This window comes from Acipenser ruthenus, chromosome 25 (genome assembly GCF_902713425.1).
Source record: "Acipenser ruthenus chromosome 25, fAciRut3.2 maternal haplotype, whole genome shotgun sequence".
NCBI classification, from domain to species: domain Eukaryota; kingdom Metazoa; phylum Chordata; class Actinopteri; order Acipenseriformes; family Acipenseridae; genus Acipenser; species Acipenser ruthenus.
The window spans coordinates 459,924-477,604 of NC_081213.1; the positions used below are offsets into that span (position 1 = coordinate 459,924).

The 17,681-nt window shown below is 52.2% G+C and overlaps 1 protein-coding gene across 1 annotated transcript in view; it reads left to right on the forward strand.

The window, feature by feature from the left end:
* Window positions 1-17,681, forward strand: part of LOC117414045 (microtubule-actin cross-linking factor 1) — a gene marked incomplete in the record, with an annotated part of 147,779 nt that overhangs the window by 60,139 nt on the left and 69,959 nt on the right. The window contains 26 exon segments of the mRNA XM_059000381.1: window positions 566-693; window positions 1,083-1,176; window positions 1,268-1,422; window positions 1,604-1,901; window positions 2,149-2,277; window positions 2,697-2,774; window positions 3,295-3,456; window positions 3,573-3,677; window positions 3,903-3,998; window positions 4,447-4,572; window positions 5,112-5,264; window positions 5,925-5,936; window positions 7,101-7,255; window positions 9,029-9,155; window positions 9,571-9,754; window positions 9,996-10,168; window positions 10,529-10,707; window positions 10,874-11,012; window positions 11,241-11,434; window positions 12,935-13,097; window positions 13,347-13,430; window positions 13,581-13,688; window positions 14,083-14,181; window positions 14,318-14,449; window positions 14,593-14,684; window positions 15,123-15,258. Coding sequence (XP_058856364.1) covers window positions 566-693; window positions 1,083-1,176; window positions 1,268-1,422; window positions 1,604-1,901; window positions 2,149-2,277; window positions 2,697-2,774; window positions 3,295-3,456; window positions 3,573-3,677; window positions 3,903-3,998; window positions 4,447-4,572; window positions 5,112-5,264; window positions 5,925-5,936; window positions 7,101-7,255; window positions 9,029-9,155; window positions 9,571-9,754; window positions 9,996-10,168; window positions 10,529-10,707; window positions 10,874-11,012; window positions 11,241-11,434; window positions 12,935-13,097; window positions 13,347-13,430; window positions 13,581-13,688; window positions 14,083-14,181; window positions 14,318-14,449; window positions 14,593-14,684; window positions 15,123-15,258 — 3,501 coding nt within the window.

Below are 17,681 nucleotides of genomic sequence, written 5' to 3' on the forward strand. Positions count from 1 at the left end.
GAGTTTAAATTCATTTTAATTCTCGTTTGCAATTGCAGGGATGGAAATAAGACTTGTTTGATCCATTCCTAGTTTTACTACGAGTTTAATAAACACACACCTGAGCTTGTTATACACTGGGGCTGATCAGCTCCTATTGAAACCTGGGCTGGGTGAAGCTGCTGTGCAGTAAGAGTCTTCTCTCCATCCCTGAATCGTACAGTTTTCGGTACTTGGATTTCGTCCACGACCACGAGTAAACTCTGCAGCCTTAAAAAAATACTAAAAGAAAGTAAATGAATCGAGTGACAAACATTTGCACTAGGAGTCTTGTTCAGATGTTTTCAATGGGTCTGTCTGAATAATCCTTTGGTGCCACGTCTGTATAAAGAACTATCAAACACTCGAGAGGGCTGAATACAGACATGCTAAAAGAAACAAACTTGAACTGACTGATGTTTTGACTCGAGGTACACTCTCCCCCTCTCTCTCCTCCCCCTCTCTCTCACCCCCTCTCCCTCTCCCCCCTCTCTCTCACCCCCTCTCCCTCTCCCCCTCTCTCTCACCCCCTCTCCCCTCTCCGCAGGTGTGGATGGAGTTTGGGCGTGTCAAGCTTCCCCAGGGCCTGCACCCCAATGACGTGGAGGATGAGTGGGGCAAACTCATCCTGGAGATGCTGGAGAGAGAGAAGGCTCTGAGGCCGGCGGTCGAGAGGTGAGGGGCGCAGGGTAATGGGTACGGGGCGCGGGGCGTTAGGGGCGAGAGGCAGCGACAGCCCTCTCTCTGCACAAACTCATTATTACATTCATGATTATGTGATTTCTAAATTATTTGACTCTTTGTTTTTTCAACTGCGTGACTGTGTGACTGTCTGACCCTCAGTGACTGTTGTACAGCAGGATGGAAACATGAACTGCGAGCCTTTGGGTCTGATAATATTGAAGACTCATCAGTGTATCAACAAACTGTTTTTTGTAAGACTTCTAGTAACAGATCTCTCCCTCTCCCTCTCCTTCTCCCCCCCCTCTCCCTCTCTCTCCCTCCCCCCCCTCTCTCTCCCTCTCCCCCCCCCTCTCTCTCTCTCTCTCTCTCTCTCTCTGCAGGTTAGAGCTGTTACTCCAGATTGCCAATAAGATTCAGAACGGAGCGCTGGACTGCGAGGAGAAGCTGACCCTGGCTAAGAACACGCTGCAGGCTGTGAGTCTCTCTGCCTGTCTCTGTGTCGATTCTTTCCTTTTATATGAGTGCTGTAGAAGAACTCTCTGTCTCTCTGCTTGTGTCTGCGCAGGACGTGTCTCACCTGGAGTCCGGTGAGCCGGTGCGGTACGAGCAGGACGTGGGGATCTACCTGCAGGAGTGCGAGGGGTTAATCCGGCAGCTGCAGGTCGATGCCCAGATTCTGAAAGACGAGACGTACTACCAGGTGGAGCAGCTGGTATTCAGGTAAGAGAGAGGGGCACAGGTGAGGTAGAGGAGGGAGGGAGAGAATCAACAGGGGTCTTTCACTTTTTAAAAAAATTAGAGTGAACTCCCAAGACTATAGGCATGTATACAAGCCTAGCAGAGACAGCCACTAAAAACTCTCTCCTCTCTCTCCTCCCCTCCACTCCTCTCCCCTCTCCAGGATCGTGCGTCTGCAGGATGAGCTGGTAGCACTGAAGTTGGAGTCCACCAGCCTGTACAGGAAGGGCCACTTCACCTCGTCCCTAAGCTCCTCTGAGCAGGGGGGCCCCCGGGGGCCCGGGCTCCTGACCGGGGAGGGCAGGGGTCTGTCTGCGGGGGCTGAGACCCTGCTGGGGGGGGCGCTGACCTGGCTGCGTAGGCCCCTGACCCGTGGAGAGCTGGTGGCCGTGTCATCTTCAGAGGACGAGGGGAATCTGCGCTTCGTGTACGAGCTGCTGGCCTGGGTGGAAGAGACACAGGTAGGGACAGGCTTCTTTCATTTTAATTTCATCAGCCCAGATGCATAGCACAGCAGATTCACCCGTTCCAGGTTTTACTACAAGCTTGATTAGCCCCAGTGAGTAGGTAACACGCTTCGGTGTGTCTCACTAAACTGTAAAAACAGGAATTGATCAAACTGCTATGCAATGGGAGTCTTATTACTTTGCCATGCTGTACAGGTCTGAGGTGCAGGGTAACCCTCTGTCTTGTGTACCCCTGTTTCAGATCGCTCTGGAGCGTGCGGAGTGGGGTACAGACCTGCCGAGTGTGGAGAAGCAGCTGGAGACGCAGCACGCTGTTCACAGCACTGTGGAGGAGCTGCAGGGCAGTCTGCAGGAGGCCCGGACCCACGGGGTATTGATCAGGGGGGTCGGGGGATTGATCAGGGGGGTCGGGGTATTGATCAGGGGGGTCGGGGATTGATCAGGGGGGTCGGGGGATTGATTAGGGGGATTGATCAGGGGGGTCGGGGGATTGATTAGGGGTATTGATCAGGGGGATTGATGTGGTATTGATGAGAGTTTACAGATTTTAGGGTGGAGGTATTGATTAGGGAGTGCATGGTTATTGATTAGAGCAGTGGGGAGTGAGGGTATTGATTAGTGTTTAAAGTACCTGATACAGGGTTTGTATAAATGAGTAAACGCAGGAGCAGCACTTGAAAGCAGCATTGCATCGTTCCACAAGCAGCCCTTGCGAGGTGTGGCTCGAGAGGCTGCCTGCAGCTCAACTCACATTATTATTTCAGTTATTTTTTTGTTTCTCTTCCTCAGTCCAAGGTCTCTCCCAATTTCCGAAGCAGCTATTCAGAGACCTTAAGCAAGCTTGAAAACCAATATTGCAAGCTCCGGGTGAGTTCGACACCTCTCTCCCTCTCTCTCGCTCTCTCTCTCTCTCTCTCTGACTTTGTCTCCCTCTCCCTCTCTCTGACTCTGTCTCCCTCCCTCTCCCTCTCCCTCTCTCTGACTGTCTGCCTCCCGCTCTCTCTCTCGCTCTCTCTCTCCTCTCTCTGACTCTCTCTCCTCTCTCTCTCTCTCTGACTCTCTGTCTCCCCCTCTCTCTCCCTCTCTCTGACTCTGTCTCCCTCCCTCTCCCTCTCCCTCTCTCTGACTCTCTGCCTCCCTCTCTCTCTCTCGCTGTCTCTCTGACTCTCTGCCTCCCTCTCTCTCTCTCTCCCTCTCTGACTCTGTCTCCCCCTCTCTCTCTCTCCCTCTCTCTGACTCTGTCTTCCTCCCTCTCCCTCTCCTTCTCCCTCTGCCTCTCTCTGACTCTCTGCCTCCCTCTCTCTCTCTCGCTCTCTCTCTGACTCTCTCCTCTCTCTCTCTCTCTCTGACTCTCTCCCCCCCCCCCCCCCCTCTCTCTCTGGTTCAGGAGACCTCCTCTCTGCGGCTGCACTCTCTGACCTCGCTCCACGCCTTCGTGTCTCGTGCCACGGCCGAGCTGATCTGGCTCAATGAGAAGGAAGAGGAGGAGCTGGCTTACGACTGGAGTGAGCAGAACCCCAACATGACGGCCAAGAGGGACTACTTCACTGTGAGTGTCTCATACCGACACACTGAGACCCACGTAGACACCGAGAGCCACACCCTCGCACGCTGAGAGCCACACCCTCGCACACTCACATGCTCACTCTCCTTCTTGTTCGATAGGAGCTGAGGGAGGAGTTGGATGAGAAACAGGAAGTGATGCGATCGCTGCAGGACACCGCGGAACATCTCTCCCTGGAGAATCACCCTGCGAAGCAGACAGTGGAGGTGAGTCCTCCGGAACCAGAGAACTGGGGGGTTGGAGGGGCAGTCTAGAACCCAGTGATGGTCGGCAAAGACTACAGTCTAGAACCCCCAAATGTGTGGTAAAGGTTTAGGTCTGGAACCCACGATGTGTGGAAAGATTGTAGTCTAGAATCTGTTTTAGACCAGTAACTCGACACTCAACGTTTCTCTCTCTCTCTCTCTCCTGCCCCTGCCCCTCCTCCCCAGGCATACAGTGCTGCTCTCCAGACCCAGTGGCAGTGGGTTCAACAGCTCTGCTGCTGTGTGGAGCAGCACATCCGAGACAATACCATCTATTTCCAGGTAAAGAGTGCTGGGGGTAGCCATGCTGGCACACACTGATGCGCACACACTGACGCGCACACACTGAGACACACTGACGCACACACGCTGACGCACGCGCACACACTGACACACACTGACACACGCGCGCACACGCTGGCACGCACACACATTGACACACTGACACACACTGACGCACACACGCCGACACACGCGCACACACTGACACACACTGACACACACGCGCGCACACGCTGGCACACACACACGCACACACATTGACACACTGACACACACTGACACACACACACACTCAATGTATGTTTGGTACTATCAGATGCATGGCTCAGAAGGGATTAAAACAAACTGAAAGAGAGACTCGACAGTACCACAGCGTGTCTGATATGTGTAAGAAAAAGAAATGCTTCTAGACATTGACTCTCCCTTCCCATCTGCCTCTCCTCCCCAGTTCTTCAGCGACGCGCGAGACTCCGAGTCGTACCTGCGCAGTCTGCAGGACTCCATCAAGAGGAAGTACACCTGTGAGAGGGGGAGCCGGCTGGGCCGCCTCGAGGACCTGCTGCAGGACTCCATGGTAACCACCTGGCAGGCAGGCTGAAAGAAACCCAACACCTTCACTGAGAAACCGGCATTTTAAAAGAATTCAATCCGAATATGTACATGTGAATTTAACAACAAAGCAGGAGCCAAAGATTAGCAGATACATGCATGAGTAAACAAATAAACAGACACAGTGCCAAAGTAAACACGTTTCAGCCCATCTGGTCGTCCGCAGCTCTGCTGTGACGCTACTGTTCAATCTCAATCTCTCTGTGCTGCTCACATGATGCGCTGCAGGCGCCTGTAACAGCCTGGCTGGGTAACCCGATCCACCCCCTCACCAGTGTCTCTGCAACAGAGCAGAGGCTGGGCTCGAACCGACAACCCAGCACACTGCAAGCAGGCGTCTTAACCGCTGTGCAAAAAGAGCCATGCTGGTCTGCTCCCCTGGCTCTAGAGCTCCTGTATCACACAGTGTGTCACACAGCACTGCCCGTTACATCTCCTTCCCTCTAGCCTGCCTCCACTCACCCTCTCCTCGCCTCTCTCCCCTTCTCTCCGTCTCTCTCTCAGGATGAGAAGGAGCAGCTGATTCAGTACAAGAGTACTGTGGCCAGCCTGGTGGGCAGAGCCAAGACTATCGTCCAGCTGAAACCACGGAACCCGGACCACACCGTGGCCACGAGCATCCCCATCCGAGCCATCTGCGACTACCGGCAGATAGAGGTACGAACCACAGAGACACAAAGCACACCTGCTGCACCTGGAGCGCAGCAAGACCAGCCCTCTGCTGTGTACTGCAGCATATAGCACACTGCAGTAAGGGGCGCTGCTGTCCATGCAGTGCATACGATGATACGTTAAGTAGAATTGTTTGAGGATGAAATCCCTGCTGCAGGTAAGACCTGCAATGTGATTAAAAATATATTTTAATTCAGACCTGTGTTTGGATTAGCCAGAGTTAGTACCTCCACCCTGGGATAATCATTCCCAAAATAATCTCTCTCTCCTTCTCTCCCTCCTCCTCCCTTCCTTATCCATCCTCTTCACTCCCTCTCCCCCCCGTGCCTTTCCTTTCTCCCTACCTCCCATCTCTCTCTCTCTCTCTCTCTCTCTCTCTCTCTCTCTCTCTCTCTCTCTCTCCTTCTCTCCCTCCACCTCCCTACCTTATCCATCCTCTTCACTCCCACTCCCCCTGTGCCTTTTCTTTCTCCCTCCCTCCCATCTCTCTCTCCTCTCTCTCTCTCCTTCTCTCCCTCCACCTCCCTTCCTTATCCATCCTCTTCACTCCTTCTCCCCCCGTGCCTTTCCTTTCTCCCTACCTCCCCTCTCTCTCTCTCTCTCTCTCTCTCTCTCTCCTCTCTCTCTCTCTGCTTTTCTGGCAAGGCCGCTGTTAAGGTATTGGCCACACCGTTCCTCATTCATCTCGGAGTGATCGTATCGTGCACCATGTGTGAATTTCAGAGCGATCTGTCCTGTCATTGTGATAAACTAAAGATAAAGCACGTGGCCACGACTGCACTCCTTTAATCTCCACAGTGACGTCTGCGGTCAAGTGAAGCCGCGCTGCCCCCTCCTGACAGCACGCATACACATTCAACCCCACCTCTCCTCCAATCCCATTGCACAGCCGCTTCAGCCTGCTCGCTGTACATTACAGCGCACAGGTGACCAGCCCAGGCGCGTCCCGCTTCTATAGAAACACTCACAGAAAGCTCGCTAGTTTGTTTGAAGACCTTGAGAAAGCCTTCTAGTCGGAGTGCTTGTCGTGGAATTGCTCAAGTCTCTTTCAGTGTCTCTGTGTTCAGCACTGTCGGGCGCATCCTGTTCAAGCTCACAGTCAAGCCTGGCAGGGTCCGGCTGCTCTGCAGTGGGAGTCTCGCTGTGCTTCCGTTCCATGCACTTTGAATCGGAGGTCCTGGGGTACGGTTGCCACTTTCAGGGAATCGCCAAAACGTGACGCATTTCTTTCAACTTTTAATTCACAGTTTTTTTTTTTTTAATAGATTTTTAAATATATTTCAGTTTTGGTTGATCGTTTTTATAGATTTGTTGAAGGCAAATGTAGCAGTTTGACGGATATCGAGCTTTTTAATTTCACAGTCTTTAAAAAAAAAAAAAACAAACACACACAGAATCTCTCCCCCCACACACACCTTTAGGACTGATTTGATCTGATTTCCAGATGGCAGCATCCAGTGCCAAAGCAACCCTCTGGCATCTCGATTCTACAAACATTCAATTGAACTACTTTTCATTGATTTTTAATTTCATTTTATATGTTTTATGTTTTTTTCTCTTCCTCTCTCTCCCTCTCTCCCCCTCCCTCTCTCTCTCTCACCTTCCCCCTCCTCACCCTCCCCCTCCTCACCCTCCCCCCTCTCTCTCACCCTCCTCTCCCCCCCTTTCTCTCTCTCTCTCTCTCTCCCTCTCTCTCTCTCTCTCCCTCTCCCCCTATCTCTCTCTCCCCCCTCTCTCTCTCTCTCTCTCTCTCTCTCCCCCCCTCTCTCCCCCCCCCCCCCCCCCCTCTCTCTTCCCCCCTCTCTCTCCTCTCCTCCTCAGATCACGATCAGTAAGAATGATGAGTGTGTTCTGGAGGATAACTCCCAGCGCACCAAGTGGAAGGTGATCAGCCCGACCGGCAATGAGGCCATGGTGCCCTCTGTGTGCTTCAGCATCCCTCCGCCCAACCAGGAGGGCACGGACACTGTGACCAGGTACACACTGACACACTGCCCCCGCCCGACCAGGAGGGAACGGACACTGTGACCAGGTACACACTGACACACTGCCCCCGCCCAACCAGGAGGGCACGGACACTGTGACCAGGTACACACTGACACACTGCCCCCGCCCAACCAGGAGGGCACGGACACTGTGACCAGGTACACACTGACACACTGCGACCACCCAACCAGGAGGGCACGGACACTGTGACCAGGTACACACTGACACACTGCCCCCGCCCGACCAGGAGGGCACGGACACTGTGACCAGGTACACACTGACACACTGCCCCCGCCCGACCAGGAGGGCACGGACACTGTGACCAGGTACACACTGACACACTGGCCCCGCCCAACCAGGAGGGCACGGACACTGTGACCAGGTACACACTGACACACTGCCCCCGCCCGACCAGGAGGGCACGGACACTGTGACCAGGTACACACTGACACACTGCCCCCGCCCAACCAGGAGGGCACGGACACTGTGACCAGGTACACACTGACACACTGCCCCCGCCCAACCAGGAGGGCACGGACACTGTGACCAGGTACACACTGACACACTGCGACCACCCAACCAGGAGGGCACGGACACTGTGACCAGGTACACACTGACACACTGCCCCCGCCCGACCAGGAGGGAACGGACACTGTGACCAGGTACACACTGACACACTGCCCCCGCCCAACCAGGAGGGCACGGACACTGTGACCAGGTACACACTGACACACTGCCCCCGCCCGACCAGGAGGGAACGGACACTGTGACCAGGTACACACTGACACACTGCCCCCGCCCAACCAGGAGGGCACGGACACTGTGACCAGGTACACACTGACACACTGCCCCCGCCCAACCAGGAGGGCACGGACACTGTGACCAGGTACACACTGACACACTGCCCCCGCCCGACCAGGAGGGCACGGACACTGTGACCAGGTACACACTGACACACTGCCCCCGCCCAACCAGGAGGGCACGGACACTGTGACCAGGTACACACTGACACACTGCCCCCGCCCAACCAGGAGGGCACGGACACTGTGACCAGGTACACACTGACACACTGCGACCACCCAACCAGGAGGGCACGGACACTGTGACCAGGTACACACTGACACACTGCCCCCGCCCGACCAGGAGGGAACGGACACTGTGACCAGGTACACACTGACACACTGCCCCCGCCCAACCAGGAGGGCACGGACACTGTGACCAGGTACACACTGACACACTGCCCCCGCCCAACCAGGAGGGCACGGACACTGTGACCAGGTACACACTGACACACTGCCCCCGCCCGACCAGGAGGGCACGGACACTGTGACCAGGTACACACTGACACACTGCGACCACCCAACCAGGAGGGCACGGACACTGTGACCAGGTACACACTGACACACTGCCCCCGCCCGACCAGGAGGGAACGGACACTGTGACCAGGTACACACTGACACACTGCCCCCGCCCAACCAGGAGGGCACGGACACTGTGACCAGGTACACACTGACACACTGCCCCCGCCCAACCAGGAGGGCACGGACACTGTGACCAGGTACACACTGACACACTGCCCCCGCCCGACCAGGAGGGCACGGACACTGTGACCAGGTACACACTGACACACTGCCCCCGCCCGACCAGGAGGGCACGGACACTGTGACCAGGTACACACTGACACACAGTGAAGCTGTGCGCTCCGCCCCGCAGGGAGCTCTGCCCTGTCTCACACCGTGTTTTTGGGCTCTCGTTTCTCTCAGGATCGAGCAGCAGTACCAGAACGTGATGACTCTGTGGCACCAGCTTCACGTGAACATGAAGAGCGTGGTCTCCTGGAACTACCTGCGCAAAGACATCCAGAACATCTCCTCCTGGACACTGGACACGGTGAGGGACCTACTGAGACAGAGAGCGAGGGCCTGCTGATCATTGCAGTGCAGAGGGTTGGGGTCGGGGTCAGGGGTGGGCGTTACCTGTCTCAGGTATATCTCTGTCTTCATCTCTCATTGTTAAAGCATGTATCCAGGTGTAGTTAGCTGTGTCAGGTGTGTTGCCTGTCCTGAGGTGTAGTTACCTGTCTGAGGTGTAGTTACCTGTCTCGGGTGTAGTTGCCTGTCTCAGGTGTGTTACCTGTCTGAGGTGTAGTTACCTCTTTCAGGTGTAGTTACCTCTCTCAGGTGTAGTTACCTCTCTCAGGTGTAGTTACCTGTCTCATGTGTAGTTACCTCTTTCAGGTGTAGTTGCCTGTCTCGGGTGTAGTTACCTGTCTCAGGTGTGTTACCTGCCCCCTCCTCTCCCCCAGGTGAAGACTCAGTCTGCGCAGGAGCGGCAGCAGGCTCTGGATCACATGACCTCTCACCTGTTGGATTTCCTGGAGGACAGCAGGGGGAGTGAGCTGTTCACACTGACGGAGCGGCTGAGCTGCGAGGAGGAGGTGCGTCGGAGCCAGGAGCACTGCCAGGGCCTGCTGGAGTCCATGGAGACGGGTGAGACACAGAGAACACACAGGGACAGGGACACGGACACCCAGCAGCACAGTCATACTGTCAAGCTTTTCAGCTCGTGCTGCTTCGGTGTACTCAGACAGTCTGCTCAGATTGTCTAACATGGACACACACACAGACACAGACATACACTGTGTTATGACATGTTTGTACAGAACATACCTTTAATCAGACTGTAGCTCTCAGGTGTGTAATGCACGTCTCCCATTCTCTCTCCCTGCAGAAGTGAAGGATGATGGTCTCTGTCGCTCCTACCTGTCTCAGCTCCATGATATCAGACTGCACCTGGAGGAGGCGGAGCAAAGACTGACCCGGCGCATACAGGCCCCTCCCACCGCCATCGCCAGGGAGACGGAGGCCAGCCAGGACAGCGCCCTGCGCATCGCCGAGCAAGAGGTCAGCAGGGGGTCAGCCAGGGGTTACAGGGTTCCCTCACACACACTCCTTTTTCTCTTACTCTCTCACTCCTTCTTTCATTTGCACAGATTCTCTCCCTCCCCCTCTGACTCTCACACTCCCTCTCTCAGCTCTGCAGCAGAATTTAGACAAGCTGTCTCCCTCTCTCTCTGTCTGTCTGTCTGTCTGTCTGTCTCTCTCTGTCTCTCCTATCCCTTACGCTCTCGCTCCCTCTCGCATACACCCTCCAAGTATTTGGTTGTCTAATCCTCTCTCTCTCTCTCTCTCTCTCTCCCTCTCTCTCTCTCTCTCTCTCTCTCTCTCTCTCTCTCTCTCTCTCTCTCTCTCTCTCTCTCTCAGCGGATGCAGCTGGATCTGGACCGGCTGCACTCTGACCTGGGGGAGGTGTCTCAGAAGTGCGTCAGTTTCTTCCAGCAGTCCCCTTCCTCTGGGACTGTGCCGGAGCTGAGAGCGGAGCTCAACCTGGCTGTGGAGAGGATGGAGCGCGTGCAGTCACTGTCCTCCGTCTACCTGCACAGGTAAGGGCTCGGATACACCTGTATAGAGAGTGGGAGGGAGTGTACTGATGAAGCCTGTTCAGCAAAAATGGAATTAAGAAATGCTTCACAGCTTTCTTTGGGAGTTTACTGGACTCTGACCAGCATGTGTATTATGACTGGGTTCTGTGGTTTCGCTGGTCTCCAGGTTGAAGACTGTGGAGGTGCTGGTTCGGAGCGCTCAGGCTGCTGAGAGTCTGGTGAAGAAGTACGAGAGCAAACTGAGCGAGGAGGAGATTGTACCAGCAGACCTGTCTGCTATACAGAGACACAGAGAGCAGCTACAGGTGAGAGAGAGAGAGAGAGATACAGAGAGCAGCTACAGGTGAGAGAGAGATACAGAGAGCAGCTACAGGTGAGAGAGAGATACAGAGAGCAGCTACAGATGAGAGAGAGAGAGAGATAGAGAGCAGCTACAGATGAGAGAGATAGAAAGAGCAGCTCAATTGTCTTTGTGAGTTATCTTTCTCCTCTTTTCCTGTGATGACTCTGACGCTGCCTCTCTCTCCCCCCAGCTCTGGTGCTCTGAAGCCCGGGAGAAGGACCCGGTGTTGGAGGTTCTGGACGAGGAGGTCCGCAGGGCCCGGGAGGCTGGGGAGAGGCTCTTCCAGCAGCACCAGGAGAGGAGCCCAGAACTGGAGCTGTACCAGGAGAGAGCGGGCCAGCTGAGAGAGCGCTGGGGCAGCGTGCGCTCGCAGATAGAGACCCGGTCAGTACCAGAACCGAGAGTGCAAAGGATCATCCAGAGCCGTTAAAACACTCAACAGGGCTGAGATTAGAAATGCTAAGAGGAACACTGAGAAAGACTTCTAGTGGAAACGTTAGCCATTGAATTTACACTGAAGACGCTGAGAAAGACTTCTAGTGGAAACGTTAGCCATTGAATTTACACTGAAGACGCTGAGAAAGACTTCTAGTGGAAACGTTAGCCATTGAATTTACACTGAAGACACTGAGAAAGACTTCTAGTGGAAACGTTAGTCATTGAATTTACACTGAAGACGCTGAGAAAGACTTCTAGTGGAAACGTTAGCCATTGAATTTACACTGAAGACACTGAGAAAGACTTCTAGTGGAAACGTTAGTCATTGAATTTACACTGAAGACACTGAGAAAGACTTCTAGTGGAAACGTTAGCCATTGAATTTACACTGAAGACGCTGAGAAAGACTCCTAGTGGAAACGTTAGTCATTGAATTTACACTGAAGACACTGAGAAAGACTTCTAGTGGAAACGTTAGTCATTGAATTTACACTGAAGACACTGAGAAAGACTTCTAGTGGAAACGTTAGTCATTGAATTTACACTGAAGACGCTGAGAAAGACTTCTAGTGGAAACGTTTGTCGTTGAATTTACACTGAAGACACTGAGAAAGACTTCTAGTGGAAACGTTAGTCATTGAATTTACACTGAAGACACTGAGAGACTTCTAGTGGAAACGTTAGTCATTGAATTTACACTGAAGACACTGAGAAAGACTTCTAGTGGAAACGTTAGTCATTGAATTTACACTGAAGACGCTGAGAAAGACTTCTAGTGGAAACGTTAGTCATTGAATTTACACTGAAGACGCTGAGAAAGACTTCTAGTGGAAACGTTTGTCGTTGAATTTACACTGAAGACACTGAGAAAGACTTCTAGTGGAAACGTTAGTCATTGAATTTACACTGAAGACACTGAGAAAGACTTCTAGTGGAAACGTTAGTCATTGAATTTACACTGAAGACACTGAGAAAGACTTCTAGTGGAAACGTTAGCCATTGAATTTACACTGAAGACACTGAGAAAGACTTCTAGTGGAAACGTTAGCCATTGAATTTACACTGAAGACGCTGAGAAAGACTTCTAGTGGAAACGTTAGTCATTGAATTTACACTGAAGACGCTGAGAAAGACTTCTAGTGGAAACGTTAGTCATTGAATTTACACTGAAGACGCTGAGAAAGACTTCTAGAGGAAACGTTAGTCATTGCATTTACACTGAAGACCCTGAGAAAGACTTCTAGTGGAAACGTTAGTCATTGAATTTACACTGAAGACCCTGAGAAAGACTTGTAGTGGAAACGTTAGACATTGAATTTACACTGAAGACCCTGAGAAAGACTTCTAGTGGAAACGTTAGTCATTGAATTTACACTGAAGACACTGAGAAAGCGACGTGTCTGTGTATTAATGCTTTATTACTGAACGTGTGTTTCTGTCTGTCAGACAATCGGACCTGGAGGGTATTGCTCAGGTTCTGCTGGATTACCGGGACCGGCACGGTGCGCTGATCCGATGGATCGAGGAGACGACCGCACAGCAAGAGGCCATGCAGCCCGGCCAGGCTGAGGACAGCAGGGTGCTGTCAGAACAACTGAGCCAGCAAACGGTGAGGGGAACTGGGGGGAGAGAAGGGAACGGGGGGAGAGAAAGAGGGGAACGAGGGGAGAGAGAGGGGAACGGGGGAGAGAGAGAGGGGAACGGGGGGAACTGGAGGGGGAGAGGGGGAACAGAGGGGGGGGGGGGAGGAGGACAGCAGGGTGCTCCCTTGTTTTCAGGTTATTGTCTCAATGTGACTCTGACCCTGTCTCTGTGTGTGTGTGTGTGTGTGTGTGTGTGTGTGTGTGTGTGTGTGCAGGCGCTGGTAGTGGAGATAGAGAGGAACCAGGAGAAGCTGGATGAGTGTCAGACCCACTCCAAGCAGTACTGCGCCTCCGTCAAGGTGTGTATATATACAGGGGGATTAGACAGCAAGTTTACCACATCGACACATTGATTGCTCCCGGTATATTACTTCTTACTGTGACATTCCGTTTGTAACCCGTTTGCCTGGTTAAAGAGTGCGGTGCTGACGCTGCGTCCTGCGTTTCAGGAGTATGAGCTGCAGCTCATGACGTACAGAGCCTTCGTGGAGTCTCAGCAGAAATCCCAGGTGAAGAGGAGGAGGGTGCACTCGTCGTCCGACGCCATCACTCAGGAGGTGAGGCAGAGAGCAGGGATCGTTCAGACATCACTGACACACACAGCCAGGCCTTTTAATAACACTGCAGTGGTGAGAATGTATCAGGAGCTTCCGTTAATCAAGAGACTCCTGGTCATCGCTCGTGTCTAATGAACACCCACGTCCCTGATTTCAGCTAGAGCCAGTCGCTCCAAACATGGTCACAAGGGCATGAGCTGAGGTGGAGCTTTGCTTGGTAAGTCAGAGTATCTGCACAGCCCTGTTAACTCTATACAGAGTCACTGTGCCTCCAGACAGCAGCTGCAGGGGAAGCTAGCTGTAGAGGTGGAGTGCTCCTGATCAGCAGCGTTTTCAATGCTGAAGAGTTTTGATGTCACGACCGCTCTCTGAATCTCGTGTGTGTGTGTTTCAGTTCATGGAGCTGCGCACACGCTACACGGCGCTGGTTACCCTGACGACGCAGCATGTGAAGTACATCAGCGAAGCGCTGCGGAGGCTGGAGGATGAAGAGGTAAATACTGGAGCTTTGAGAAACTCGGGTAGGGGTGGATCCACCTGGGTTTTCTTCAGAGCGTCTTGCCTGATTGCTGCAGTCCTCCCTGTGTGTTCCCCCGGTGTAACGCGTGTGTCCGGTCTCTTACCTGCAGAAAGCCCTGGAGGAGGAGAAGCAGGCGCGCGTGGGCCAGGTCTCGGAGCTGCTGGGCTGGGCTCTGGGGGTCAAGGGGAGTCTGGGGACCCCGGAGAGAGGGGACATCGAGAGGTCACTCTCACAGCAACAGGTGAGGAGGGGAGAGGGGTAAAGAGAGGAGGGGTCGTAGAGAGAGATCACAGAAAGACAGAGGGGAGGAGGAATAGAAGGCGAAGGCACAGGGGAGAGAGGGGGAGAGGTTTTAACCCTGCGTGTGCCTCTGCTGCTTCACAGGCTGTGCAAGAGGAGCTGGCTGCTAGGAAGGAGGATGTGGCGGAGGCTGTCAGGAACACGCAGATCTTCCTGCAGTCCAAACAGGCCAGCAAGTGAGTGCCTCTCTGAGCAGAGCTCCTGTATCACAATTACAACATGAAACCTTCTGTATATAACTGGATAGATCTAGATTAATGAGATTTAAAAAGAATGTGAAATGTTTGCATTTGTGTGTGTGGTGCTGTGTCACTGGGGTGTCTCGCTGCACTGTGTCACTGTGTGTGTGTGTGTGGTGCTGTGTCACTGGGGTGTCTCGCTGCACTGTGTCACTGTGTGTGTGTGTGTGGTGCTGTGTCACTGGGGTGTCTCGCTGCACTGTGTCACTGTGTGTGTGTGTGTGGTGCTGTGTCACTGGGGTGTCTCGCTGCATTGTGTCACTGTGTGTGTGTGTGTGGTGCTGTGTCACTGGGGTGTCTCGCTGCACTGTGTCACTGTGTGTGTCTGCAGTGCTGTCGTCGCTGGGTCTCTCACTGTGTGTGTCTGTGTTGCAGGCTGTCCTCGAGGGAGAGGGAGCAGGTCACGGCTCAGCTGGATTCCCTGAACCAGACCTACAGCCAGCTGTGCAGCCAGAGCAGCCAGCAAGTGCAGGAGCTGCAGGGCCGACTAGCGGAAGAGGAGGATCGCAAGGTACCAGCAACAAACAAACCGGCAGCAAACGAGCACCGTCTCTCAGTGCTGCCTGGGGTCCCATAATGCGTGCTAATGACCTCCTTCCTTTTCAGAGCTGCTGTGTGTTTCTGTGCGTTACGGTGTCTGCGTGCGTGTGTGTGTGTGCGTGTGTGTGTGTGTGTGTGTCACATTCCCATCTCCTCCACTCACAGGCAGCGTTTGCAGCTGTGTTTAATAGCATGGTGTGTGCACTTATTGACCAGGGAAACAGCAACGGCACCACATCCATCTGTCCAGCCATCATCATCCGTGTCAGCTTAACAACAGGGACGCTGCGTGCTTGTACAAGCTGCGTGTAACACGCGTGTGAGAGTGCGTGTGTGCCGGGCAGTGTTTACTGGACTGGATGTCCTGCCTGGCGCGTGTCCACATGGATATATTTACAGAGTCTTCATGTGCCTTTTGTGTTCGTCTGTCTCCCCGATACAGCCATGCAATACACAGAAAAAAAGATTCTATGCAAAAATCTGAGTCAATGTGATTAAACCAGGGATTCAAAAATATCTGTCAAATTGGATGGATTTCAATGGGGGTTCTTTGCATGGCTGTCTGAGGGGTGGGTCTTGTGTTATAATAAATGAAACCCGTGAGGTGCCGGCTTGCTCTGCTTCTGCTCGGTGTGAAGTTTGCACCATTTTAAGATTTAAAATCTGTATGAAATAAGATTTGTTTGAAGATTGGTTCGTGGAGCATGCCCTCCACATTACATAGCGGAAGCAAGTTCTCCCGGCTTCATCTGAAAGAGGTGAAGCATTTAGACGACGTTCTTGGATTGGAAAACATCAGAGAGAAGCGGTGTCAAATTCAGATTGCACAGCAGTAAAGCAGAGTAACTCTGACCCTGCGTTTGAAACGGAAAGAGCAGAAAAACAGCAGAGTTGAGCATGACGTGTGACAGGCCACTGTTTCAATATGTGAGGAGGAGGATTTTAATAATGATTTTCATATTGTGTCATTAACCTGCACCTTGCTTTAAACTGACTAACAGCACAGGGACGGACTTGCAGACTGAAGTCTTTGTGGGGTGTGGCCAAAATATTAGACAGACAGACAGACAGGCAGAGGCAGACAGAGACAGAGAGAGAGAGAGAGAGAGAGAGAGGCAGACAGAGAGAGAGAGAGAGAGAGACAGACAGACAGACAGACAGACAGACAGAGAGAGAGAGAGAGAGGCAGACAGAGAGAGAGAGAGAGACAGAGACAGAGAGAGACAGGCAGGCAGAGATAGGCAGACAGAGGTAGACAGGCAGGTGTTAAGTGTGGCATGCTGGATGCTAACAACAAGCTACTTACTCGTCTTGTGTGTGAATCTGCTGAGCATCTGAAGCTGTCAATGTTCTGTACGTCTCGGAAACTCCTAGTTGCCGGGGTAAGTAACACACTTCCTTCTCTATGTACAGTCTGGGTGGTGTAGTTGTACAGTGTTGTGCTGTGTTGTGTTGTACAGTGTTGTGTTGTGTTGTACAGTGTTGTGTTGTACAGTGTTGTGTTGTGTTGTTTCGTGACCAGCAGAGCCACATGTTGCGTGTCTGTACTGACCCTGTTTGCATTGATTTGTAAGTATAGAACAGTTTTTTTTTTTTTTTTTTTAACCCTTTTGTAATTTCAAACACTGCTCAAAACTGCCCATCATTTCTCTCTATTATTGAACTATTTCATCGATGTTTGCCATGTGGTTTGAATCTGGCTGAAATGAGTTTGTCAGCAGAGAGAGGTGTATTCCACATCACAGAACTGACATGCTGGCACAGAACTGCTCATTATCGTTGTATTTATCATCTATGTGGGCAGTTTTGAACACTGAAGAAAAAGATTTCTGCATTTTTCTTTTTTAGCATTCTGGGATGTTTATTGCATGTCGTGTACGATTTTCTCTCCCTCTATCACTCTCAGTATCTCACCCTCTGTCTCCCCTCTCTCTCTATCACCCTCACTCTCTCTATCACCCTCACACTCTCTCTCTCTCTCATTAGAATGAGATCACTTAGGCTCTCTGGGATGTTTATTGCATGTCATACGATTCTCTCTCTCTCTCTCTCTCATTAGAATGAGATCACTTAGGCTCTCTGGGATGTTTATTGCATGTCATATATGATTTTCTCTTTTGTTTTGGGTCTTTTTGAGCTGATTTTGTTGTGGGGCTGGTGAAAAATTATATTGAATGGAAAAAAAATTTGTATTGAATGTTTTCAAATCCTGCTGGAGCGAGCAGACCCCAAACAGCTACTGTGTTTATTTTGTTGTTTTTCCTTAATTAACTTTAATTAAATCAGTCATTTTTTTAAAGTCATTTAAAAAGACAGTAACGGTTTAACATATATACTGTATCAAACACTCACATTATTTTTTACATGTGATTTAAAGCTCTTTATAAATGATGT